Source organism: Leptidea sinapis, chromosome 21, assembly GCF_905404315.1.
Source record: "Leptidea sinapis chromosome 21, ilLepSina1.1, whole genome shotgun sequence".
NCBI lineage: Eukaryota > Metazoa > Arthropoda > Insecta > Lepidoptera > Pieridae > Leptidea > Leptidea sinapis.
The window spans coordinates 6,427,150-6,454,067 of record NC_066285.1 but is presented as its reverse complement, the minus strand read 5'-3'; the positions used below and the strand labels follow the sequence as shown (position 1 = coordinate 6,454,067).

The 26,918-nt window shown below is 35.2% G+C and overlaps 2 protein-coding genes across 2 annotated transcripts in view; one reads left to right on the top strand and one right to left on the bottom strand.

Moving 5' to 3' along the window:
* Positions 1–929: 929 nt before the first annotated feature.
* Positions 930–13,791, top strand: LOC126970718 (glutamate receptor ionotropic, delta-1). The gene is made up of 9 exons (XM_050816811.1): positions 930–936; positions 1,506–1,591; positions 2,243–2,431; positions 3,800–3,963; positions 5,214–5,383; positions 8,969–9,162; positions 10,535–10,827; positions 11,926–12,109; positions 12,745–13,791. Exons 1-9 carry the CDS (start codon positions 930–932, stop codon positions 12,988–12,990), a joined length of 1,533 nt encoding a protein of 510 aa, XP_050672768.1. The 3' UTR covers positions 12,991–13,791.
* A 2,355-nt stretch (positions 13,792–16,146) lies between these two features.
* The window catches only part of LOC126970589 (zinc transporter 1), a 66,562-nt gene continuing 55,790 nt past the window's right edge, over positions 16,147–26,918 (bottom strand). The window contains exons 9-10 of the mRNA XM_050816582.1: positions 22,977–23,119; positions 16,147–22,481 (exon numbers count right to left, since the gene is read on the bottom strand). Coding sequence (XP_050672539.1) covers positions 22,436–22,481; positions 22,977–23,119 — 189 coding nt within the window. The 3' untranslated portion in view covers positions 16,147–22,435. The remainder of the gene's footprint in view (positions 22,482–22,976; positions 23,120–26,918) is intronic.

The window sequence follows — 26,918 nt, the reverse complement described above, 5'->3', positions numbered from 1 at the left end:
CAATGTCATGCTGTGGCACGAACAAAACAAACACTTGATACTAATTTCGTTTACGTGACACGAGCCCGCGTGCGAGGGCAGGAGTGACGCCCAAGTGACGCCGCTGTACTTCATTACGGCACCTCGTATTGCACTTTCTAGAAACCGAGATGCACCCTGTTAGTAATGTGGTGCAACCCTGATCACATCACACTGCGCCCGTCATCGTGAACCTGAAAAACTAATGTCACATGCGAATTATAGTTATTATCTAAGATTAGTATTAAAGATATGTTGATATTTTAAAAATACCAATGTTTTGTTTTAGTTGGGTTTTTAAGTAAGTTAAAATCATAGTGTACCTATAACTATTTAGAAATTATGTAAAATAAAAACAAGGTTGGTAAGAATTATTATCAAACTATAACATTACCGCGCCTCGTATTGTACTGTAGAGAAACCGAGATGCACCCTATTCGTAATGTGGTGCAACCTTGATCACATCACACGGCTCCCGTCATGTAAAAACTAATTTCTCATGCGAATTATAGTGCATATATTGATATTAAAAAAAAAAACAAGATTTTGTTTTAGTTGAGTTTTCAAATGAGTTAAAATCATACTGACCCCGAAGATACAGTTTTAACTAGTTTCGGGGTCAGAGGTCAATCTCCTTTAATATCACTGCAAAACCGTTTTTCAATGTTAGTATTATTACAATCAGCGATAAAAAGATGTAAATAATAAGTATTATGTAATAAATATTGTACATTTAGTAAATTAAGTTATCTGCAGTGAGTGTAAAAGAAAATGAAATAAAGTATTATTATTTCAACAGATTTTTGCTCTCGACTTTAGGTCGGTAATGAACCTAAGTACGGGCATATGCCAAGTTACTTGCCTTAAGTGTTTTGCGTAAGTGGTGTTGATGAGTTGTGGAATAATGAATGATGATTGGTATGATTTTCGTCTTGGATTGTCAAAGAAGTTGGGTTCATAAAACGGCGGACTATAGACCAAGTATCTATAATTATTGATTATTGTAAGGAAATATATATATTTTCGTGAAGATCTTTTATTATTATTATTACTGTACAATAACAATTTTGAAATTATGCAGAATAAAAAAAAGGTTTGTAAAAATTATTATCAAACTAAAGGGTTAATGACGAAATGTAAACAAAATAAAGCTTCTCATTTTGCATTCACAATACCCCTGTATACGGTACTGAGTTATCATAAATTGATGTCAGCATGCCCATTATGTCACCCCGTAATGTCACCACCCATGTTTGTGTAACGGTAATAAGTTTGCGTCGGTACCACCCCCAGCAATCGACATACGTCCGTGTTACTCGCCACATGCAATGACGGGATTACAGCTCATTCTATCGACTGTTTGCAATGCTACTTTCTGCGATAGCATTTACGATAATCCACTGATTGGTAATCGAATACTTCACTGAAATATGTAAAAGAAAACTGGAACAATTAAGGAATGTATATAAAATATAAATTGTTTACAGATACGAGATTATCGAGGAAACAAAATGAAAGTACATTTTTGACAGACTTTGTTAATGGGAGGCATTTAAAAATCGCTACATTTAATGTAAGTTAAATAATCTTTACGAGTAAACAGTAGCTATTATTAGATGCTTATTTAAGATATCATAACTTTATCTATATAAACAGATATGCAGTTGCAATATACTTATTCAAAACATTGGCAATAAACATTACTGCTTTTATAGTTAAGCTGTGCATTTTTAATGTAATCTTTGTTCAAAACCAGTCTTTGGCTACCTAATATAAAAGATCTTTCAGACCACGTTGTTTAGCGAAGCTCTAAGATCAATTCATCTGCATGCATCCTTCATACACCATTATGCAAACAGTAGTTACGATTGATAGTTAATAAAATTTTAAAGGGACTTCTATAATACGGATATGATAAATATACCCTATTTGCTGAAAACGGCTGAAACAAAACTATTACCTATTAAAACTATAACTATGCCACTATCAGTAGCTGAGCCAACTACCAAGATACAAAACCCGATGTACCTTGCACCTAGGGATAGGTCTGAATTTTGATTTTCCAGCAAACCGAACTTTCAGTTACTCAAACAATATTACTGGCCGGTCCTAAAATTACCGCGGCTGGATATATTCAGGATATAAAACTTCTTCTGACTTCGGGCTAGCTAGGTTGGTTCTACAGAATCTACGTGCCCTCATAGATTTACTTTTTTGTTGATAGAACTATCCATTAAGTTGGACAGAGAGAACAGATAATGGTACTATTATTGGACATGGCGTCGCATTCGAGGTGGTTAACGTTTTGCAAGAGAAGTTTAACTTTACATACGAAGTGGTTTTACCCGAGAAGAACTTCATAATGAATAATGGCCGGCCTGAGGAGAGTTTGATTGGTCTCATCAACAGTAGTGTAAGTGTTAGTTTTCTCCGCAGTGATTTCTTTCTTATTGCGTTTGCATTTGGTGCGCAGATGGGCAAGTGACTCACCTGGAGAGTAAAAAATGAAATGCCCATGGACGTCAGCAATACCAGAGGCAAATAGACGCGATGCCGGTCTTTGAGATGTGAATATGCTCTAGACTTAGAGCTGGTATCTAAGGCCTCAGTCGTATAGGTTCAGATATAGATTCAATGGTTGGTAGCTGCAAATACTCTTTCTTTCCATCGTACCTTGTAAGGGGAAAAACTTTGTGAATTGAAACCTGTGTGGTGTTAATGTTAATTTGAACACTGGTGTTGTAGTCACTTGGAGGCACTTCACAAAAAGCTATTATAGATTCCTGTGAATTGTGCCTGACTAACTTGTGTTAGTGCCTTAACCGATCTCTAGTATCTACCGCTGGCAATGCAGTTTCCTCACAACACCAAAATAATGTAAATAACATAGCTGTTACTACGCATTAGCAAATTAAAGCATTTTATCCTTGATACTGAATAAAGATTCATGAGGTTTATGTTAATATGTTATTGATATACCTAACTAGCTAACCCGACAGAAGCTTTTCTGCCAATAGAAAATGATAAGGATTAATATCGCATTTTAACATTGCCGCTTGATAATTGCCAATTTTAATAAATATTTAATATTAAAATGGATATAGTACGTGTGTTATCTGTAGACCTATATAAGATACACAATTCCACCTTACATTAATTTCTTATATCTCAGAGGGTTTACACAGCGTTTTCGTTCAAAGCTCCCAGACGGCTTATTTTTTCCAACATATCCAACTACAACTATCATTTGGTGAACAGCGTGAAGATAGGTGCAGTAGTTTTAGAGTTTCTCGCGAACAGACGCGGCGGATGTCTTATTTTATAATGGAGCGACCGCCCTCAGGCTATTAAATAATAAGTTTAATTGTACAATATTACTTTGTAAACATATTTTTTGATGAAAAAAAAAAGTCCGCTGAGTTTGTTGCGCCCATTCTTCTTAGGACTGAGGCATTAATTTTGGAATGGGTGGTTGTTTTTTTTTGACTTTCAATAAGTGATTTCACATCCTATTTTGAATAAAAATATTTGAATTTGATTTTAATATGTAGTGATACTTAATATGATATTATGTACACATTCTCAATTCTTATTAGCAAAATTGCACCGGTCTTATAAAAAGTAGGTTAGTAAATGCTGTTATCCAAAAGCAACTGGATAAACGGCACTTTTCTCTAAACAGCATAATTAGTCCATTTAGTATTTCTTACTTTAAGACTGAAGTTAATTATTTTTAGATAAACATTTATAGATAAACTAATTGCCTAAAAGTTTTACTCAGAAGGTGGATATGGCCGCAGCATTTATTCCAATCCTGACTACGTACGAAGCCATGGCAAAATTCTCGACCGTTCTTAATGAGGGTGTTTGGATGATGATGCTCAAACGCCCAAAGGAATCTGCGGCCGGCTCTGGTCTCTTGGCACCGTTTGATGAATATGTTTGGTAATGTTGTCTGAAGTCAAAATATATCTTAACAAGCCTTTTCCCTTAAAGTTACTACAGTCAAAAGTTGTTATATATTTTGATTCGACTATATCCTCTAAATTGCCTTTATTAAAAAAATTCGTGACTTGTAATTGAGATTAAACACCATGGCAACACACGTTCATACAATTTCTCTCGTTGACCTAATTTTTTTTGGATATTGTTATGGATAAGAAGTTAACAGAAGAGCAAATTAATATATTTCGCGGCATTGTGGCACGAGGGTTAAGGCAACGTAGCATTAAAAACAAAAGCATGTAGCACACGGCACACTCAACGAAACGTCTGCGGAGCTTTTCAAATCAACTCATATTCAATAGAACGTGGCTTAACGTATGTTTGGGAAAGACTTGTAAATCTTCCCATTCTACTCGCTCCAAAGTCAATGCTGCTGGCGGCTTCGTCGGGTGGGTCGTTTCTTTCCCATGCTCGAAAACGAGTACTGCTTATGGTGTCCAGAGGATTCTGTTGTAGAAAACTTTTCTTGTGTTAGTTAAATGTTCAAAATATTTCTCGTGTTATTTATTTACAGCGTGTTTTGATAAATACATTTACAGAAAGTACTACTCATTGATAGCTCTTAAGTGTTTTTATTAAATTAAAATCAAATCACTTTATTCATGTTGGTCACGGAAATGGCACTTATGAATGTCAAATAATTTTTATTTATTATTGAATCTACCGCTAGAGTTATGATTTATTTACCTTTCAACTTTTCCGAAGGGTTATAAGATTGTAAAATCATTCTATATTTTCCTTTCTTCAAGCAAATTAATAGTAGAACTTTCATTGAATTTGATTTAAACAAAAATTTATGAAGGTATGTAGATAAGCGCACACAGACCAGTGGGAGGCTCCTTTGCACAGGATGCCGGCTAGATTATGGGTACCAGAACGGCGCCTATTTCTACCGTGGAGCAGAAATATGTAAGCATTACTGTGTTTCGGTCTAAAGGGCGCCGTAGCTAGTGAAATTACTGGGCAAATGAGACTTAAAATCTTATGTATCAAGGTGACGAGCGCAGTTGTAGTGCCGCTCGAAATTTTTGGGGTCTTTTAGGAATCCTGACAGGCACTGCATTGTAATGGGCAGGGCGTATCAATTACCATAAGCTGGACGTCCTGCTCGTCTCGTCCCTTATTTTCATAAAAAAAAACAAAGGTTGAAAAAGGAAGAACATGTATTTCAGTTTAAAGCGTTTTTCCAGGTATTTGATACTGGCTGCTGTGCTGGCATACGGGCCTTGTGTAACACTCCTCACGTATATACGCAACAAATTGATTCCGGACGAGGAGAAATATATTCCACTATCACCTAGCGTTTGGTTCGTGTACGGAGCCTTCATAAAACAAGGAACAACTCTTTCCCCAGAGGCAAGTAAGTGTGTACTCGGTTGTTGTTACATATTATCTATGAAAGAGGCGGTTGAGGGAACGTAGGTTCGGGTGTTCTGGTGTTTTTTTTTATTTTTATTTTTATGGAATGGATGGACAAATGAGCGTACGGGTCACTTATAATCACCGCCGCCCATAAACTCTTGCAACACCAGAGGAATCACAGGAGCGTTGCCGACCTAGTACGTGGAAGAAAGCTCCTTGGTAGGGTCTATACGAGTGATACTGCTCTTTTTAGTGTCAAAACACTGTGGATTACCGTTGAATAGTAATTTAAGGCAAGTTATACTTTGGTTACACACGAGGTTTAAGTCCAAATATTTTTATTGAAATAGGATAACCTATATTATATTGATAGGGATACCACCTACAATTATTTAACGACAAAAACTACCACCAATTTGAAGTAACGCCACAGACCTGAGACCTAAATAAGTACAAATGGCATCCTTATGACATGTCCGCATTAAGTATCCAATGACCATGCAATCTTAGATCATTTATAGACGTTCCAAATATTCAGTCTATCTCTTACATCGTTGACTTTTCTGTCCCAATAAACTTATGGACGGTAAGTCATCTTATCCGTACACGCTCTCTGTCAATGGGACGACGTATAGCTTACCAGCGATAGAAGTTTGTATGGAAATTGCACTACTTTACTTTTTTTTATAAGTACAATCCCATGTTAAGAAAATGACAGGCCGCCATTTTGGTGTCGTCTGGTTCTGGTAGAAACGTCAAAGATCAACAACCAGAAGTTTATTTTAAGTAAGCTGACGATTGCATACTTAGATAATTAATGCGTTTAGATAGTCTCTTGCTGTTAGACAACCGATAAAAAAAGGCCCGGAATATTTGTTTAGTGTGTAGAGGTTAGTTCTAAAGTAAATTTTTTTTGACGTTTTCACACCTATATATAATCTATCTACGGCCGTTCTCAATATTAATTCTATTTCTTACTTGAGATAAAAATCGTAACTATCGTTGACTTTTCTGTCCCAATAAACTTATCGACGGTAACTCACCGACCACCGTATTCGTACACGCTGTCTGTCAATGGGACGACGTATAGCTTACCAGCGATAGAAGTTTGTATGGAAATTGCAACTAACGCGTTCCAATATAAGGCGATAAGAATGACTTATCGGTTATATTGGGACAGCTTCAGATTATTGACAGCTAATTACTGACAGTAGAAGTTAGTAATTTATCTCTATCTGTAGATAGTATATTGGGAACGGCCGCTAGACGTATAAATGATCTAAGATTGCATGGTCATTGGATACTTAATGCGGACATGTCATAAGGATGCCATTTGTACTTATTTATCGTATAGGCTGATGGCAGGGCGGAGGCTTATATACCTGTATGATTATGTAATTGCCAAACAAAATATCCTTGATAAGATCATTGAGTAAATAAACAACCACACAGTAATCATATACCTAAACCTAATGGTATGCGATCATTTGTCACACCATCGTCGCGCCAACCCCAATCAAAGTAATGGACAAATTGATTTTATCGAAAAAATGACGAGCAATAACATATCCAGCGGTGTGACGGTAATATCCAATGTAGATACTCAGAATTCTCTTTTAAGTTTTAATAGTAAATGGATTGGTAAAGCGATAATGAGGATCAGGACCTTTTGAATAGAAAAATGAATTTCTAGGTGCATTAAAATTTTGGGTCAAAGACATGACAATGACAAGACGGTACGTTCAACGTGAAAGGATAGATATAATACTTACAGATTGATAAAGTTATGTATGAACAAATGCACATAAGTAAATTTGCTAGAAACTGTCATTACCATAATGTTAACACCAGAAACAGACATAAACTTATTATATTTATATTTATGTTTATTTATTGAAAAGACCAACAGCATAAATATTACAAATAAGTCTTAAAAATTAGTGTACATATAATAGCCAATTACAGGTCTCTCTATATAAACAAAAATCAACTAATGAGTTTTCAACTTAAATAACTTTCACTTATAAACAAAAAAAATCGACTTAAATGAATTTCAACTTAATTTACTTTAACATAATAATATGTATAGTTTAAACATTAAAAGAATAATATTATGCGTATGAATGCGAATTTAATATTTATATCTATTATTATATTATGTTATAATCGATTATAGTGTTTATTTTATGTTTGGATGTGTATGTGTGCGTGTAGTTTGTGTTTGTGTATATGTGCGTGTGTTAATGTACCTATTTGTTCGTTTTATATTGCTCCAGTAACATTTTTTGTATCTAGTGTATTCATTAACATTTTAATAATTTCTGTTTTGAAGCTATTTTTACTGCGATTATGAATGTCGACATTCGAAAAAACTTCGTTGTAATGCTTACAAATTCTGTTAATGGGAGAATTTTTACCATAGTTCGTAGTGTAAAATGATAATGAAAAAAGAGGCGTATTTCTCGTTCGTTTTAGTGGTACATTGAAGTTAATACTAGCAAGTAATGTTGGGGAGTCCAGAAGATAAGTTATTATATTAAATAAGAACATTGTATCTAATAACGTTCGTCTGTCTAATAATGAAATTATATTATGATGCATGCAGCCATCTTTGTAGTTGGAAAAAATTTTATGACGAAAGTTAAGGTGCCTTATAAATTTAGCTTGAATCTTTTCAAGTTTTTCAATATATGTTATATAATGGGGCGACCAGATACAACTTGCGTACTCTAAGACACTACGCACGTATGCATAGTAAACAGATTTAATACATGCAAGGTCATTAAAAGGTTTGCAGGTACGTATCACAAAACCTAAGCTCTTGAACGCTTTATTCGCAACGTAATCAATATGCTCAGACATAGTTAGCTTGCTGTCGACATTATAATGCCTAATACTCGGCTAAGTCGAGTTAGTAAGTCTTTTGTGGGGTGTTGTTTATGCTTTTACAACAAGATCCCAAATAATGTTTAAAACAATCTATTTAAGGCTATTAAAAAATTGTTAAATAACGTTTGTGTGGTAAAGGTTACTACTTATAACATAAATGACTTTCATAATGATAACACTGATTGGGAATAGAGCGACCGCCCACAGGCTATTATTATAAATTTTATTGTACGATTTTACATTGTAACCATATTTTTATAAAAAAAAGAAGCCAGCTTTTGTTGCGCCCGTTGCAACGTTGCGGTAGTTTTTGACTTTCAATAAGAGATTTTATATGCTATTTTGAACAAAAATATTTGAATTTAATAAATGCTTCCAATTTCAGATCTATTGATGAAATTTATGAGCCGCGTTGTTTTTTCAATAACAAACCAAGCATAATATGTATTAAACTAGCAATACCTACCTCTTTCAAACTCCTTTAATAGCGTTGTAACTAATAGAGTTGTCCTCTATAAGTTACATCGTTGAAGTATTCGTGCCATCTTTTAGCTATTTCTTTTTTAAGTAAGTCTGTTTTGAATTAAAAATTAAAGACTTGATGTCGGTATTTTTTGGTAATAAGCTTATATCGTGTGACAAAAATATGCAATTTCAAAAACTTTAGTAAAGCATCCGCCATTTTGTACCATAGACACAACGAGAATTTTGTTTGCAACATGGTGGCTGTTTGTGATTCTTCTTTCTGCGTTCTACACGGCCAACCTCACTGCTTTCCTGACGCTCTCCAAGTTCACCTTAGAGATTGAGAGGCCAGAAGACTTGTTTAAGAAGAACGTCCGCTGGCTATCTTTGGAGGGTGGGGCTGTACAGAATGCTATTAAAAATGTGAGACTTTTCAGTTATACCTTTATATATTTAAGTTAACAAACTTGCATTAGCTATATACTAATACCAAAATGATTCAAAGTCGAGCTGTAGGTACCTATCATTAATATATATTTTTTTAATTTGATCATGGACGATTTCTTGCACATTTGCTTCACCATACAGAATGCTTACCGACGAAACGAAAAACTAAATCTACGTACCTTTATATTGTTTTGTTACAACTTGTGATGTAGTTTCCGTCAATGGTCTTTTAAAAACATCTGAGTAAACATCTACTCTGTCTGTGTCTACTCCAAATCCAACTATTTTTATTTGGAGCAGGTTTGGCTCGTAATATAAATTAGCAGTTTCGAAACACTCAATGATCTGATAATTTGTGACTTGCAGAAAATTATTAAGACTAATATGTACAAAATTATTATATTTAAAATGGAAAGGGTTAGTTGGAAATTTACATAAATACTGTAAATATATAAATTCGGAATCAGGTCTGCTTTCCAAATAACTCTCACACACCCAAATAATCTAGTCATGTGAGAGGTAATTAATATAGCCAACGTATAGCACTTGCACAAGTTCCATGGGAAACAACAATATCGAAGGACCACACAATAGAAGCAAACAAGTAGTATGACCAAACCAAGGGCTTAAAGATAGAAGATAGAACCTGGTGCGAGAGGAATACCAGCTAGATCCTTGAACAAACTACTAAAGAACCTTGGCCTGCCAGGATCTGCAGTTAGTTATTCCCTAAAAAGAAAAACTTCACAAGATGCACTAAAAGGTTTTTATCAAGTTTAGGCACAGAGAGTAACACGAGCAGTGAAGGTGAGTACTGATGCACCTACATCGTAAGGAAGGACCATAGACATATAACCGAGTCGCAAGTCTCGGGGACTGTTCGGAGTTGCTCGCTGTGCTACGCGACAGACACCTACACGCAGTGCCGGATTAAGCAAGCACGGGGCCCGTAGCAAATTCTTTGAAAGAGATCTTAATCTATATTGGAAATAGTCTGTTACCGAGTGTCTGACGATTGTCTTGGTAGGAAAAGTTGTAAAGTTTGACGTTTTTGTGATATCAAGTAAATTCAAATTCAAAAAGTAATTAAATGCGGTTCATCCGGCACTGCCTACACGGTGCATCTATAGCATGCTAAAAGGTTCGTCTTTCATACCTACCGATACAGTCACGTAAAGCCTCATACTACAAATGTTCTTCCCGTACGAGTAGTTCTCACGTCAACTTGATCTTCCCTTGCTCCATCACTTACGACGCCTATCTGTTTTTGCATAAAAAATATTTGTATACATCTATAAAACTAAACAAAAACAAAATTAATATGTTTTTGTTCTTTCTGTGTCCCTAGCCAGATGACACCTTGCATTACATGAACCAAATGATTCTGCACGGTCGAGTTCTATTCCGCTCTGCAAACGATGACGAGGAGTATCTTTCATACGTTTCTGATGGCACTGTCCTCGTCAACGACATGACTGCGATAGACTACATGATGTACAACGACTACTTAAAGAAAACTCGTCAGGACGTCGCCGAATCTCAGCGCTGTACGTACGTGGTCGCGCCGTATTCATTCATGGTGAAACGAAGAGCGTTCGCGTTTCCAACCAATACAACATTGGACACATTATTCAATCCTGTGTGAGTATTTAAATATCTATTAAATTCAGATGCATAGTTGCTCAAATTGACGTGGACCCCTACTACTCTGTGAAAAGCTCGATCCCTTTCCATATTTCTTACCTCATATACATGGAGTGATCTAAGGAGCTGTTGTACCTCATTTTTGCCACAGAACTACAGCACTTATAAAGTAAATGTATAGCTCTTATTTGTAAAAAAGGCTTAGGTACCTACACCCATCTGAAAGGCTCTTTTTTCTATGATGTTGAAAGATAGCAGTGCCGATCAATTAAAATCAGTTGGTCTACTGGCTCTTTTGTCCAAAAATAAGATTTTAAATAAGCGATAACCTTCGACAATGGCCAGTGGTCCCTTTGGGTTCAGGTAAACTTGAAACACCGGAAGAAAGAAGATAGGTGTGAGTAATACTCATATAATAATATAATATAGACGAATGCAGTTTTACCGTTATTCAAAGTTCATTGCCAGAGTTCGTATTTATTAAGTCTGTCCATGACAACAAGAGCACATTCCTGAGGCTGCATTTAGTGCTCGACCGACCGTCAGCGCTGAAGTCAGTCGAGCTTAGCTATAACTATGAAAACATAATATAATGAGACGTTCAGTTCAGCGCTGATGAATTGCTACGCGCGTACAGCTATGTAGCGCTGACGTATGATCGTACGAGTGTCGGTCCGCTGACGCGCTATGGCGATAAATGAGTATATACGAGTAGAGTTTAAACTAGTAAGTAGTGGTGCTACGCTGACCGAGCGACCGACCGTACGCGCGTGTGTACCATTGTCATTACAAATCGTAAATAAAAATTAATGTTCTGTTCCTTAAATTAGTCGCTCTTTAATAATTGGGTGAACGAGAAGATATTATCATATCTTCTCTGTCTTTAATTCCATAATCGTTTGCGTAAGTACACGCGCAATCGAGTTTGCTGTCACTAAACGCAACATAGTCAGCGCGTACGGTACGCGCTATGCTCGACCGACATCAGCGGTGAACGTCGGTCGAGCACTAAATGTAGCCTGAAAATATATCCTTACAAAACGTAGCTCAATTTCCTGCATATCATCCACACAGACGAATATATTTTTTATTTAGGTTCGCTCAGCTAATTCACGGTGGAATTTTGGGGTACTTGGAGCGTTTGGGTTTGCCAGACACAAAGATATGTCCGCTAGACCTGCAGTCGAAAGATCGTCAGTTAAGGAACAGCGACCTCTTGATGACTTATTTTATCATGATAGCCGGATTGGCTGCAGCATTAGCAGTCTTCATTGGAGAGGTAAATTTATACTTAATTAATTAAACCATTATATTTTACTATAATTTTAACATTATCTGCATCACGAACGCAGTATTGTCAATTGTGAGAACATGAGCAGTATGTCCTTAGGTATCAATAATTTATTCCTACTTTTTTTAAATCGTCCACGATCTTTTCGAATTTCAAGGGACTAACATTTCTATATCCTTTGAGATTGTGTTTGTCTCTCGTTTCGAACTGAAAACCCTGACTAATCATGTGTTTACCAAGGCTTTGAAGCCTTTTGCATGACTTATACTTTTATTGATAATGATTCTTGCTGTAGGGATAAACAGCATACCTCCAGATAATAAAAATTTAAATTGAAAATGGACAGCAGTAGTAAAAATCTACAATTATTAGGTACATTTGAAATAAATATGAAATTGGTCTTGGACTGCCCAAAGAGGGAAAGAGTTCACATGAAATTTGGGCCTGAACAATCGGATCAGTTCAATGAGACTCGTTGAAATGTAGATAGCTCTCAATTTATATTGACTACATGCAATTTTATAGAGCCACAAACTAATCGCACTTTTAGTCTGTAACGCAAGAAAAAGCTTTCTGCTCTTTCAGCAACAATTTTAATAAGTGATAAATTTATTTTGCTTCAGATAATCATCAAACGAAAATTGATTTTCAAAAACCAAAAACAACCGAAAACTTCAAGAAGCAAGAAAAAGAAAAAGCCGTATTTCGACGACAGCCGCCCGCCGCCTTACGAGTCCCTATTTGGCGGCGTTAAAAAGGACATGATTAAAAAGATTATAAATGGTAGAGAATATTGGGTTGTTAACAAGGCAAATGGTGAGACGCGACTTATACCAGTACGGACGCCATCTGCACTGCTATACCGATGAAATAATTACTTTAGCTAAATGATGTAGATCCCAGTTCAATATAGTAAGTGCCATAGATATCTCTCTCAGAGCGCCATTTGTCCGAAGCGGTAGTAGTATCTAGTATAAGTGGCGTAGCGTGCCTTGGCACCAGCATAAATTTTCTTTGGGAGCCCTCATAAAAGATTTCTCACAAAAGAAAAAAACAATGTTTGCATAAAATTAAAAGATATATTTATTCATCATAATTATCTATCTGGCACATTTTCCAAATAATTCAAACGAAATATACACTCTCCTTGCCTTTCTTCGGCAAACTGATAAAATATTAAACTTTAATTATTATTAAAATTAATTAGACTTTAGTTATTCTAAAGTTTCTGCCTGCAACAGTGAAATCCCGAAGCCCGCGATAACCGATGTGTGTGTTGCCAATTTTTGAACGCACGCTTTACGCGGGAATAAAAGAAATTGCTATGGACTATTGCCATTTATGAAATAAAAAAAAATTGGGAAATGTTTATAAAGTTTTTTTAACGCATGTTGGGGGCCCCCTTATAATTGATACGGCAGACGGCGGTAGCTACGCCCCTGTCTAGTTTATTAAAAATAACATCAAAACGAGAAAATAAACGCCTATTGCCTTTAATAGAAATTTTATAAACGCTTATTTATTTTGGTACGACTGCAATCATTTTCACTAACCAATTCATAATCTGGTCCCTTTCCTGTACAATTTTTTGGAAAGATAACAAATTGATTAATAAAAATTATGCTGGCAATATTATAGAAATATTGCTTCATAGTTAAAATTTATTTTGTGATTAGGGATTCTATTGTAGTAAATTATAAGCTTAATGAAACTCAATAAATCTGATTTAAAGAATGAAAATCTTTAATTTATCAAATCATTCAAAATAATATCATAATCGTGAATTTAGCCGAATTTTTTTAAGACATGTGTTTAAATCCATATAAGAAGCAATAAAAAAACTCCTCTGTTAACTGCATTCAATTATTAATTAATTTATAGCAAAACAAAAAACCATGGGTACGAAATAAACGAAATTACCATAAAATGTACACAGTCGGTTTTCGAGATTTGGCTGCTATCTTTTACATTTATAATTAATTATGTGCCCAGACAGACGTTGTTCTGTAGATAATAAAAAATTCTGTTTAATAGGTATTTGCCAATAATATTTCAAAACATCAAGAATTATTTCGTAAAAAATGCTCCCTGTTGTCTTACTGAAATTGTTTCACAGTGGAACTGTCAAACCGCGCGTCACTAAATTCTCTCATAGAAAATATGTCCATACAAAACAAATATTGAAAATAAAAATAATTTGAATGAGGATTAATTCACTCCATGAAGTAATCCCCATTAAAATCCGTTCATTAGTTTAGGAGTCTATCGCGGACAAACAACGTGTCACGTAATTTATATAGGTATATTAAGATAAATTGACTGCATGACTGCGGCCTACGAGCTCGACGCCCAATTAGGTGCCCACCGATACGTCACGGGAATCGCGCTCGTCGAAATGAATGGTGTAGAGAACGCAGAACATGGACCCAGGAACAATGGGATAAAATTATGTTTTCCGATGAGTCACGATTCGGGTTTAGGCCTGATACAAGAAGGGTGCGAGTGTACCGTCGGCCCGGAAATACTGAAAGGCTCAGGTGCATTCAGGAAGTTCATCCATACAGCGGCTCAACAGTTATGGTATGGGCGGGTATTATGAAGAACAGGCGAACTGAGCTCGTTTTTGTAAATGGAAACATGAACGCTGAAAATTACGTTGAGGATATTCTCAGACCTTATGTCCATCCTTTTGCACGACCCTTTGGCTCCGCTTTTAGGTTAATGCACGACAATACGTGCGTCATTTTGTTAAAAAAATGTTTAGTTACGTATGTACCTTAGTTTCTGCAGTATATTCTAATATTGTTAATTTCTGTTATTAAGAGAACTTATAAAGACAACAGCTGTTATTTTTACATCAAAGGACCCTAAAAATATTATTTTAAAAATAAAATACAACGTTATAATGTGAAAAACCATCCTAAAATTTAAATTAGTACATGTTGCTTAGACTTTTTTTTGTTTTGCCATATAAATTAGTTTTAGAGTTAAACCGTTTCTTGGACATTGCAACATAACTTTATTTTTCTAAAACAAACGTAGCCTAAGTAACTCCTTATAACATCAGCTACCTGCCAATAAAAGTCCCGTCAGAATGAGTCCAGCCATTTCAGAGATTAGCCGGAACAAAGAGACAGACAGACCGACAAAAATTGTTATTTCTATATTATTGTATATATTCACATACATATAGTAAAAACGGTTATTTTATTTATTATGTTCAGAACGTCTGTCGGCTCAGCTAGTGAATCATTAGCAGCAATAATATTCATTACATTATCCTTCCTTGTGCGGTGTTTCCGGGACGATACGACATGAGTACCTTCAAAAAAGCGCGTACACCTTCCTTAAAGGCCGGCAACGCTCCTGTAATTCCCCTGGTGTTGCAAGAGTATGATGGCGGCGGTGATAACTTAGCATCAGGTGACCTGTACGCTCGTCCGTCCTCTTATTCCATACAAATAGCATTATTTTCAATATAACAACCCTAAATTTAATCAATCAAGTCACGTGGTTGCTAACTATGGGCCTTATGAAAAAGCTCATGGTCGCTCAGAGGGCAATGGAGAGGGCTATGCTCGGAGTTTCCCTGCGAGATCGAATCAGAAATGAGGAGATCCGTAGGAGAACCAAAGTTACTGACATAGTCCAAATGATTGTGAAACTGAAGTGGCAGTGGGCAGGGCAGGGCACATAGTTCGACGGACAGATGGTCGTTGGGGTAGTAAAGTCCTCGAATGGCGACCACGTACCGGAAGACGCAGTGTTGATAAGCCCCCGACAAGATGGACCGAAGATCTGGTCAAGATCGCCGGAATACGTTGGATGAGGGCAGCGCAGGACCAATCGTCGTGGAAATCTTTAGGGAGACCTTTGTCCAGCAGTGGACGTCTTCCGGCTGATGAACCCTAAATTTGAAATACCCCGTGAACGGAATATGTAAAGGTGTAGACAGACTACCGAAAAGACATGTAATCAGATTTGAATCTCAAAATGGCATCATAATAACAATAAAAAAACATAAATACAACTTATAAATTTTATTAACCGTGAAAATACATTCCACATTTGCGCTAAAAATCAACCATAAACAACCATCAACATTTCATTTCGGGCTTGTCATAATTTAAAACCAATAAACCAAAATTACTGTAGGTAGTTGTTGGGAATTGTATTAAAATTAATATTTACTATTTTACTTCCTGCGTTTCTCCATACAATTCTGGTTAGGATATAAAATATAATAAACCCAGCACAAAAATATGGTTTAACGAAATTGTACAAACTATTATTGTTTTTTTTTTCCAATCAACACAATATTGTATCCTTTTTGTGTTTTTACTTTAAAAAGATTTTGTCGTAGATCTACTTTTTATTAGAATTATTTATAAAACTTATCAACATTAATTAAAAATTTTAAAAGTAAAAGTCGTAAGAAAATTGTAGATTTTAGATTTGTGTATAGCTTTTGGACCGGAACATGTTATTATTATATTTAATATAACAACTGTATTTTGTGTCTTGCAACAGTCCATGTGATGATCTTTTAATTACTTATCTAATGGGGTGTCCTACACGGTTGGGAGCGACGCAATGCTGTTGAAAATACGAAAGGATTAACATTGAGTTGAGGCAAAATTCGATTGATTTACAATAAGAAACAAAGCTTCCAGATATTATATTCCTATCTTAGTTCATTTAGTTCACGAACACGTTTCCCACTCTATATAATATTTACTAATAAAAATCACAGGGTTCAGTGGGTTTAGATAGAATAAATACGATTTGTCAAGATTACTTGATCCAATTATGGATTCGAAGAAGGTTTCAAGTTTTTAATGCGAGTGAGATACGGAATGAGCAGACACCGGATTTTCTGCGGCAACGAGAGGAGTAGTGTACTGTGATAAAACCCCGATCACATCGTACTGCGTCCGTCTGTACGCAATGCATGCATAAATTACGGCATTTATTTAAAAATATTACATAAAGGTACGATTTTGTATATCAATTCTTCAATCCCAAAGTGACTGATAAAATGGCCGCCACGAAATGCCCCGATTTTGTTTTACGATTTATGTTTGAATTAAGAAGTGCGTGACACTTAATTATGTTATCAGAAACTCGCATTCTTAGCACTTTCTAGAAGCTCTGATATAATTGATTTAATATGACATCTCAATCTTGTATATTAGGTCACTAAAGGGCACGATATATCAACAACGTTCAGAAAGTTGCACGCAAAAATCCTGTGTAAAATTAATCAATTTATTCCCGATTAATCCTTTCGTTCGCAACTCCCGTGTGTAGACACCCTAATTACGAACTTTTGAAAACCTCCTTAGCTAACAGACAATCACAATTAATATTAAGTATAAAAACATAACAATTATCATTTGAATAATACAAAACTTTGAGCCTAAGATGAAATACTTTTGGTGTAACAAATTGAGAAATTCGGTCAGATAAAAATAAAAAATATATGTCATATAAATAATATGTATTTCTTATTAACTTGTTTTACAGTTCAAAATAGCTTGATATTTATTTTACAATCTTTGAAAAGCGGACAATTAAAAAGTCACCAACGGCATCTTACACAACTTTTAAATGTTCTTGTTATTTAAATAAAACACTTTTAAATCTTGTGTTATTGAAACTTTATTTTTTCAATAGAGTTTTGCGTACAAGTTACTTATTATTATTATTTTAGTTAACGTTTAACCAGATCTCGTTAACAGGGGGACTGCAGATGGAACGTGTCAAGATAGTATTTGTCATAGTTGTCACTATGAAGTTCAGCGCCATTTATTGCCTCGGAGGTGGTATTAAATTAATAATAAAATGTAAGTTTTACGCAAAAATCTAATGTAAAAACAAAGTTACAATTACACGCGTTTTAATCCTTCAAAAACTGTGTTATATAAATGTGTAATACTCACGTTAATTAAAGAAAACACAATGCTCTTGTTATTATTACAAATTAAACTAATAATGCACACTATATTTGGTGTGAAAGGATTCAACTACATTTATTTATACTATCTAAGACTAACCATACAAACAGAATTGAGGTAATATGTACTACATACTATAAAATAAGGCTCGAATTGATACTCAGTATAAAAATTAGTAAAGTAAGTAAATCATTAATTTTATAGTGAAAAATTGTTATGTGCTACAAAAAGTACAATAAAATACCTTTTTAAAGATATAAAATAAGTGATACTCTTTTTTGGAAGTCCGTACTCTTTAATTTCCTCCTTTGAAATTAGATATACTACTCTATTTCTACTAATAAAAGATGGCAACCAAAGATCTAGCCAACTGTAGTCAACTCATTTAGTCTATTCTGAGCGTTCGTTGCAATAACATGCATTTGATTACTGGGTTCTGTTTAATATATGCCTTGTGAAGATACTGTTATAATATACGATAATTTATATTAATACAGTTCATTCTATATTACTTTTTATGATAAAAATATTAATATTTAATCACATATAAAACACGACTCATATATTGGATGATTTAAACACATAAATACTAATACATATTATGCTGATAAATAAAGCAATTCGTGCGAAATTATTCTCTAGCCATTCCAAAATATACAAAAATGCACAACGTTAATGTCCAAGTTTTCACTTCTGCCCGACACCAGGAGAACATACATATGGTAGCGGTGATAGTAATGTATTTCATAGCGGTTGAAATCATGTGTCTTCTTAGCAACATGTACCAGGACTTCATATGCAGTTCACAGGTTTAATGTAAATTTTGAGATTGAATGAATGTGAATATTGTCAAAGTGTTTGGTCCGCTGTCGTCAGGTTGCGCTCTATAATTTGTTCGGAATAGCTTCTTTGATGCGTAGTACACATTACCTCAAGGACATACAGTCACCAGGCTCGCATAAACCTTTACAATTAGACAATATATCTAGCAATAACTAATAATTATTATTTTATTATCACCATGAGTTATGAATATTTAATGTGTTAATAATGTTTCCATTGATTCGACGTAATATACGATATATTATCACTTAAAGTTATATTTAAACTAGTTTTACACACCTCAATTCATATTAACTTAAGTTTCTCTCAAATAAGATGATAAATAATATAAGTACTATGTTTAAATGCGCACTTTGATACGAGTTCTTAAAATATATTAATGATACCAATTAAAGTTACAAAATAATACTTAAATATAGCCGCGCCAATGAAATACGCTTTTCAATTTAGAAAATAAAGTTTCGCGACAGTACTGACACGTTTCTTTTATCTTAGACTTCACTAAGTACACGGCTTTAAAAAAAATACAAATTTAGTGTTTATCGCTTGTGTGTGTGACAGTGCCCATTTCTCACTGTGAAATTCGACTCAATTAGGGCGTTCTATTTTTTTTTGGGTTCCGTACTGACAGAATAATTTAATGTGAGGTAAAATGCGTGCTGAAAGAGTGTTTTAGTTACTATTGCCGCTAAAATAACAAATAATTAAACTGAAGACGGCAAAAATCAAAGTAAGCGACGTACAAATTAAAATAAATATATTTAACAAAAGTATTTAAGAAATACAGAGCCTTCCCATTGGTAATATAAAATAAAAATATAAAAACGTCAGAAATGATACGAATCTTATATCAAAGAACATACTAGTAGTAGGTACTAATATATATACTAGGGCCACTAAAACGCTTTATCTATTGGCGCGGCTTGTAACAGTATAGCTAAACTTATTTGCACTTCACAATAATTACGAATTTAGAACGTATTTTAGTAATAATAAATGGTATTATAAAAAATACAATGTTATGTACCATCGACAAAATTGATTGACCGTAAAATCACGGATGAGTGCACAGACACCCTTATTCGAAATTTTAAATATAAACCCCTTTATTCATAATAGTCTGCTAACTTAAAGCATTGCTAATTCTCACTCTGTCTTCTTCTATTGACCTAAGTCAGAATGAGAAAAAACACTCCTTAGCGGCTGTTTAAAGTTAGCGGACCATTATGAATAAGGGGGAAAGTATCTAAATGACATTACAAATCAACCATCGCTCCCGATGCGCCAATGCCCCCCATATTTTTAGAAAGCCTGATCTAGACGTATAAATGATCTAAAAGAGATACTCAGGAAATGTTTGTTCAAGCAAATTTTGATCTAATTGATTATTGTGGAGTATATGAAAATGACATTAAGATGGATCAGGCTTGTCGATAGTACATTAGGCCTTGTCCACAGACAGCGAACGAACGAACGTTCTTTTTCGTTTGCTATAGTTGGACCCGGCCATGCAACAGCTCGTAATATTATTTTCCTACTATAGGGTGGCTGGTACTATCACAATGTAAATTGGCTCCCAAATGGTAAAATAGCTTTTTCATTTTATATGATAAAGTGACGAGACATAAAATTCACTGACGGTGAGAAACAAGCCACAGAATTCTCGAATAACCGTATATTCTAAGCGGCATCAGGCCTGTCTCGCTTCCCAAGTAGGTATCGAAACTCACGAGCGAGCTGTGTTGTCAAATACTTCACCGGTCCGACCGATATTTTAAATATTATATTTATATTTTATATTACACTTTAAATATAAATAATACCTATTGTATATTTTGACGAAGTTATTCACAGTAAAACTCGATTGAGTATATGGTTTGTACAAAAATTGTGAAAATATAAACGTAATTTGTTTATAATAAATAAAAAAAAAAAAACTTTTCGTGAAAACAGATAATTTTTTTTATTTTTTAACAAAATGGTAGCCATTTTTCATTACTACAATACTTTTGCGCCTCCCTGTATGTATATAGAAAATAATGAACGCTCAAAATAAAACTGTTAATAAGGACTCTATATAGTTCTCTCGCCAATACATTCTTATTGGCGTTAGCCTTAAAATTCTACTTAATAATAAAATGCTATTTATATGCATATTTCTATATGAATTGAAACAACTGAAACATTTACTGTAATCTAACATCAAAAATGATTGTATTTACATTTTGGTGTAAATGGTGGGTAGAAATAAATTTGTATATCTCGCGTCTATGGAGGGTAGGAGAAACATCTCATTTGGTAGAAAAGTAGCAAAAGTGTTTTTTTTTATGAACATAAGGGACGAGACGAGCAGGACGTTCAGCTGATGGTAATTGATACGCCCTGCCCATTACATTGCAGTGCCGCTCAGGATTCTTGAAAAACCCAAAAATTCCGAGCGGCACTATAACTGCGCTCGTCACCTTGAGACATATGATGTTAAGTCTCATTTGCCCAGTTATTTCACAAGCTACGGCGCCCATCACACCGAAACACTGCAGTGTTCTTCACTTCAGAAATAGGCGCCGTTGCGGTACCCAAAATCTAGCCGGCATCCTGTGTAAAGGAGCCTCTCACTGGAAAAGTTTCCACAATGGCGCTGGTGCAGACGCAGAGTATGGTATGAAGTATGATGATTAGTATGATGTAGCCATTATAAACGAATTGAAGTAGTTAAAAAAATAATATTATTGTCGACTAAAGTAGTTCATTATTGAAACTTTCAACAACTTACGTTGTACAGAATAATGTATGGATATATAACCTTAAAGAATTAATATGGGGAAACGTGCACCTAGAGTGATTAGTGGGAGACTCGGCGCCTATATCTGCCGTGAAGCAGTAATGTGTAAGCATTACTGTGTTTCGGTCTGAAGGGCGCCGTAGCTAGTGAAATTACTGGGCAAATGAGACTGAACATCTTATGTCTCAAGGTGACGAGCGCAGTTGTAGTGCCGTTTAGAATTTTTGGGATTTTTCAAGAATCCTGAGCGGCACTGCATCGTAATGGCCAGGGCGTATCAATTACCATCAGCTGAACGTCCTGCTCGTCGCGTCCCTTATTTTCATCTACGTACCTCTACGTACGATCTACCGTGATGCTATTGTAGCGCCACCCTAATTTAATGCATTTTGACGGACACTTTTTGATATACACAGAAGATTCTCCTTACCTCTACCCTCCATACTCGTGTGTATGTGCGTAAAAATTACTTAATTTACAATACAATAACTTCAAAGTAATTAACATAAATTAAAAGCTTCGCTCGCGTCATATTTAACAATTTATTTCTATCAACGTTTGCGTACGCTTTTAAGCGTTGTTGTAATTGTTTAAAACAAACAATAATAAATAGTCAATCAAATGCATTTTAGAAAGCATAAGTGTTTATAGAGATACAAATATAATAAAGATATTTTGGGTGGTGCTCTCACAGCTGTAGGGTGGTGGTTGGGGTTCAGGTCTCGCCGCCTGTCAGACCGCCAGGCGTGTCTCACCCATCGGGGATGGTAACAAGGAGCTGGAAAGTAAATATCAATGTCACTTATTGCTATTTTTTTTTTATATGTTTATTTTAAGTCGCATTATTATATTATAAACGAGGCAGGAATCGAACCCGCGACCTCTCTAGTTCCGTCCGATCGCCCTTCCATTGAGCCAACCGTTCGAGTGACGTATGGTTCGAAAGTCTTAGTATGTCTTGTAAAACTCTGAGGTTGTGGCTTCATCTCTTCCATCCATACGATACTTGAACGATTGGCTCAGTGGAAAAGCGATCGGACGGAACCCAAGAGGTCGCGGGTTCCTAACCAGATACATGTGTTGATTTGATCGACTAAACTTTGGAATGTACTTCCTATCCCCCTGTGCCTAAGACGATACGATATGGGATAATACGGGCTTGCTCACAGGAGTACAGGATGTTTAGGTAGGTGACCTAAACCTGTACTCCTGTGATTCCTTAGATGTTGAATGTTTCTCATCCTGTACCATACAAAAAAGAATGTTGAATTACCCGCATTCTAATGCATCCAAGTTCCTGGTGGTGGGCCCCTGCTCGGTGCCGTCAATATTTGAATTGACGGATTCAGTCCGGGAGCCCATATTCCTCTGTCTACAGAGATAAGGTGTCACTACTGGCGACGGTGTGCTTTGTTTCTGGAATACACACGTAATATAATAAGCATTGTGAATCTTAAACACATGACACTAGATCTCAAAATACATTAAATACTTTTTTCTACTCCGCTACTTTTATCTGTCATTTATATAGCCACGATCAGAATTAATATAAGTACATACTTTATTGAGTCTTCGAAAAAGTCTATACTCTGTGGCCCTAAAAGTACAGTTGTTGTGGTGCCTCAGACAACTAATTCTAGGTTAGTTATGGTAGGTTCACAGAAATAATTGGGTAATACTTAGTACATACTATATTACATACCTACACAATATTTTCATGTTTAAATCATAAGAATAAACAATTTATTGTCAACTAAAGATAACACATGATTAAAACTTGTTTAAATTATTATTCGCCAAGATGCTGCTAGGTAAATTTTGTAATTTTCAATTTACCCGCGTTGGCTGTATGGGTGTACCTTTGCCATTCCTTGAAAGAAAAATGAAATCAATCACCACAGACAAATATACATTTCCCGCCCATTTAACCGACTACTCGAAAACTCGCGATATTTGTTTGTTTAATTTTTGTTTTATTTAAAATTATATAGTTGTAGAAAAATGTTGTATGCGACACGTTGCATAACGATGTCAAAAACGCTCGTGGCGTCATTTATTGCGACGCAACAAACGCCACTCGTGTTTTTTGACCATCATTATACAACTGTTGCATAAAATACTATCGTATAAAATATAAGTACTAATGGACAACAGCTGAACTGATTTATTTCTTATTTGTTTATTATTTATTATTTGTATCAAAATTTATGTACCATGCGGGATTCGAACCAGTACCTCTCGGGTTCGGGTTTTAATCCCAGAAGTGAGGGATATTAACTGTTTAAATTTGCTTCATCCCAAGTCAATTTCCTAAAATGTAAGTATTGGGGATGGACAAGGATTGTAAAGGAGATCCTGTAGATGTAGCCACAACCTGAGAGTTGAACAAGGCATTCCAAAAATTACGACTGACTTGTTGGCTCAGTTGGAAAGAGCGCTAGGACGAACCTGAGAGACGCGGGTTTGAGTCTTACATCGTTAATTAATTTTGATACAAAATAAATAAGTATATTTAATCTCAGAAGCCAACTGTTTTGTTTCTTGTTGAATAAGAAAAGTATATTTCTAACTTTATTGGTGGAACATATTGTACCATTTTAGATTCCTTATTAGTTGTGCTAATTTTGGAAATAACTTGCCAAAGTAGTGTTGAATATTCCTACTAACTTTAAAAAAAACCTGTGTTAGCCTTCTACTTGTCCACGATTTACATATACAGTTCCATTTTTGTTCTAGAAATATTACTTATATTTCTAGAACTGGTATTTATACTAACTATAACGAATACAAACACTAATGGTGCGTACAGACTGGTGATATGTAAAATGAAATGTGTCATGCAATGAGAGAATTTGCCGTACACATCGCTGCATGTATCATGAAAGGTACACTTTGTATCAAATTCTCATAGTTTGGACGCGCGCGAAAAGGTACGGACAGACGTGCTCATTACTAGCACGAAAGCATGCTTTTATTGAGCATGTGCTCATTAGTAGCACGTGTGTACTGTAATGAGCATACTTATTTAGAGCGTGCTTAAAAATCAAACGACGTTTGATTTTCGAGCATGCTACCTGAGGCGCGGGTAGAAGGGGGCGTGCTCCGAGCGCGTCTGAACAGGTTTGCTTATTAGCATGCTATCATCGATTTGATCTCGATCCACGGCGGGCGACTATAATTATTTTATTGAGTTCTGTATGGATATCACTGTCACTATATCTTTGTACATCCATTTTGTCCAAGAGCCTGGTGCCAAATAGCAGCACGTCTCTCCGGTACGTTTGCTTTGAGCATGCTTATTTATGAGTATGCTTAAGCAAGCATGCTTATTGCTGGCAAATGTGAACAGTTGCATGAGCATGCTCACTTTAAGCATACTTAAAAGCACGCTTTATTTGAGCACGTCTGACCGTACCTAAACAAACAATTCACGCGCACGCTACGAGCTTTTCAAGCCGTGCGCGGAGCGACCCGTGATTTGTCGGTTTTTCGAACGAACAACTTTGGGGCGCGTTCGCGACTGAATGGCGGAAATAAACGTACGCGGGAGGTTCGTAGTGAATGCGCGGTATGCGTCCACGGTTTTATGTTTATATTTTACTAGCCGTTCCCGCCCGCTTCGCTGGGTGAATTGTAAAAGGAAATAAATTAATGAAGGAACGTTGGAATTCGAAAAAAAGCCTTAAACCATCTAGGACAAATTTTGCATCGAATGGTAGTAGTTTCATGTCGATACGATCCGTGGTTTAGGCGTGATTGAGCCTCAAACAAATGCCATTTTCATTATATATAAGATTAGGACTACCAAATATTGTTACATCAAAAAAAAAAATACTTAAATCTATACAATGACACATTATTAGATGTACAACTTATTATAGGAGTCACATTATTTGCAATATTCAAAAAATATTAAAAAATTATAAATCTTTATTTTTGTACCCGCTGTGAACACCTTGCTGTTTCAAATTAAGAAACCCAACATTTTAGACGCTTTAGTGACTACATTTTCAATTTAAGGAGTAAAGGTTAGTTTGCTATCAAAAAATACGCCAAGATCTCTCAATTCAGATAATTCGTTTAGAACTGTACCGTTAATTTGATGAGCTTGAATAAGATTTCGGTTACGGGTGAATAATATAAATTTACATTTTTTAGCATTTAAAGTCACGTTATTAATATAAGAACTTAAAATTTGCAACTAATCGATCCACGGTTGCAGCGATCATGCAATGAAAGGTAGAGTGATGCATTTCACCAATCTGTACGCACCATAACAAATTAAGACAATTCTAAAATACCCTCTAAAGTGTTAATTATATTCAAACTAATTAATTTCTAATTTACAATAATTAATAGAAATATATAACTAACTCGCATGGGCAAATCGTATCTTCTTTAGGGGTTCATGTTTTGTAAGCGTCGACGAAAACAAAATAAACATTGCAATGAAATCCAAATTTCTGTAATATTAGATGTCTCATTTTATACTATTTAGTATTTTTTTTAAATATATCCATAACCAGAAATACGGAGTTCTGAGATAACTAAAATATTATGTAATACATAAAACTTGAAAACTTCCTCCTTTTTGAAGTAGGTTGTAAAAACTAACAGTGTGGAAAAATTAAGCAAATATAAACGGTATTATAAATCTCTTTTACCCCAAAAGTAAGCCACTTCAAAGTTTTTTCATTTCGTGATACCGATAATTTATTCATGTTATACTTAATAATTTATTAACTTATTACATGAATAATTTAGGTAGTTTTGGAAACGTAATAAGTATTCCGTTATTGTTGCTATATAAAATACCTCTAATTAACGTTCTCTTATATACTCGAAATTGATATTTTAGTTATTCCATATGCCGGCTAGATTATGGGTAGCACAACGGCGCCTATTTCTGCCGTGAAGCAGTAATGTGTAAGCATTCTTAGGTTTCGGTCTGAAGAGCGCCGTAGCTAAAAATTACTGAAATTACTGGACAAATGAGACTTAACATCTTATATCTCAAGGTGACGAGCGCAATTGTAGTGTCGCTCAGAAATTTTGGGTTTTCATGAATCCTGAGCAGCACTGCATTGTAATGGGCAGGGCGTAACAATTATCATGAGCTGAACGTCCTGCTTGTCTCGTACCTTATTGTCATAAAAAAACCATCATAATATTTACGAAAACAATAAACGTGTATTCTAAACCAGAATGTTTATTG

Bases quoted from the DNA above. Each gene is read 5' to 3' on its own strand.
- LOC126970718 (XM_050816811.1), top strand. The intron at 5,384-8,968 runs GTAAGTGTGTAC...TTTGTACCATAG, and splicing joins AACTCTTTCCCCAGAGGCAA to ACACAACGAGAATTTTGTTT. The intron at 12,110-12,744 runs GTAAATTTATAC...ATTTTGCTTCAG, and splicing joins TAGCAGTCTTCATTGGAGAG to ATAATCATCAAACGAAAATT.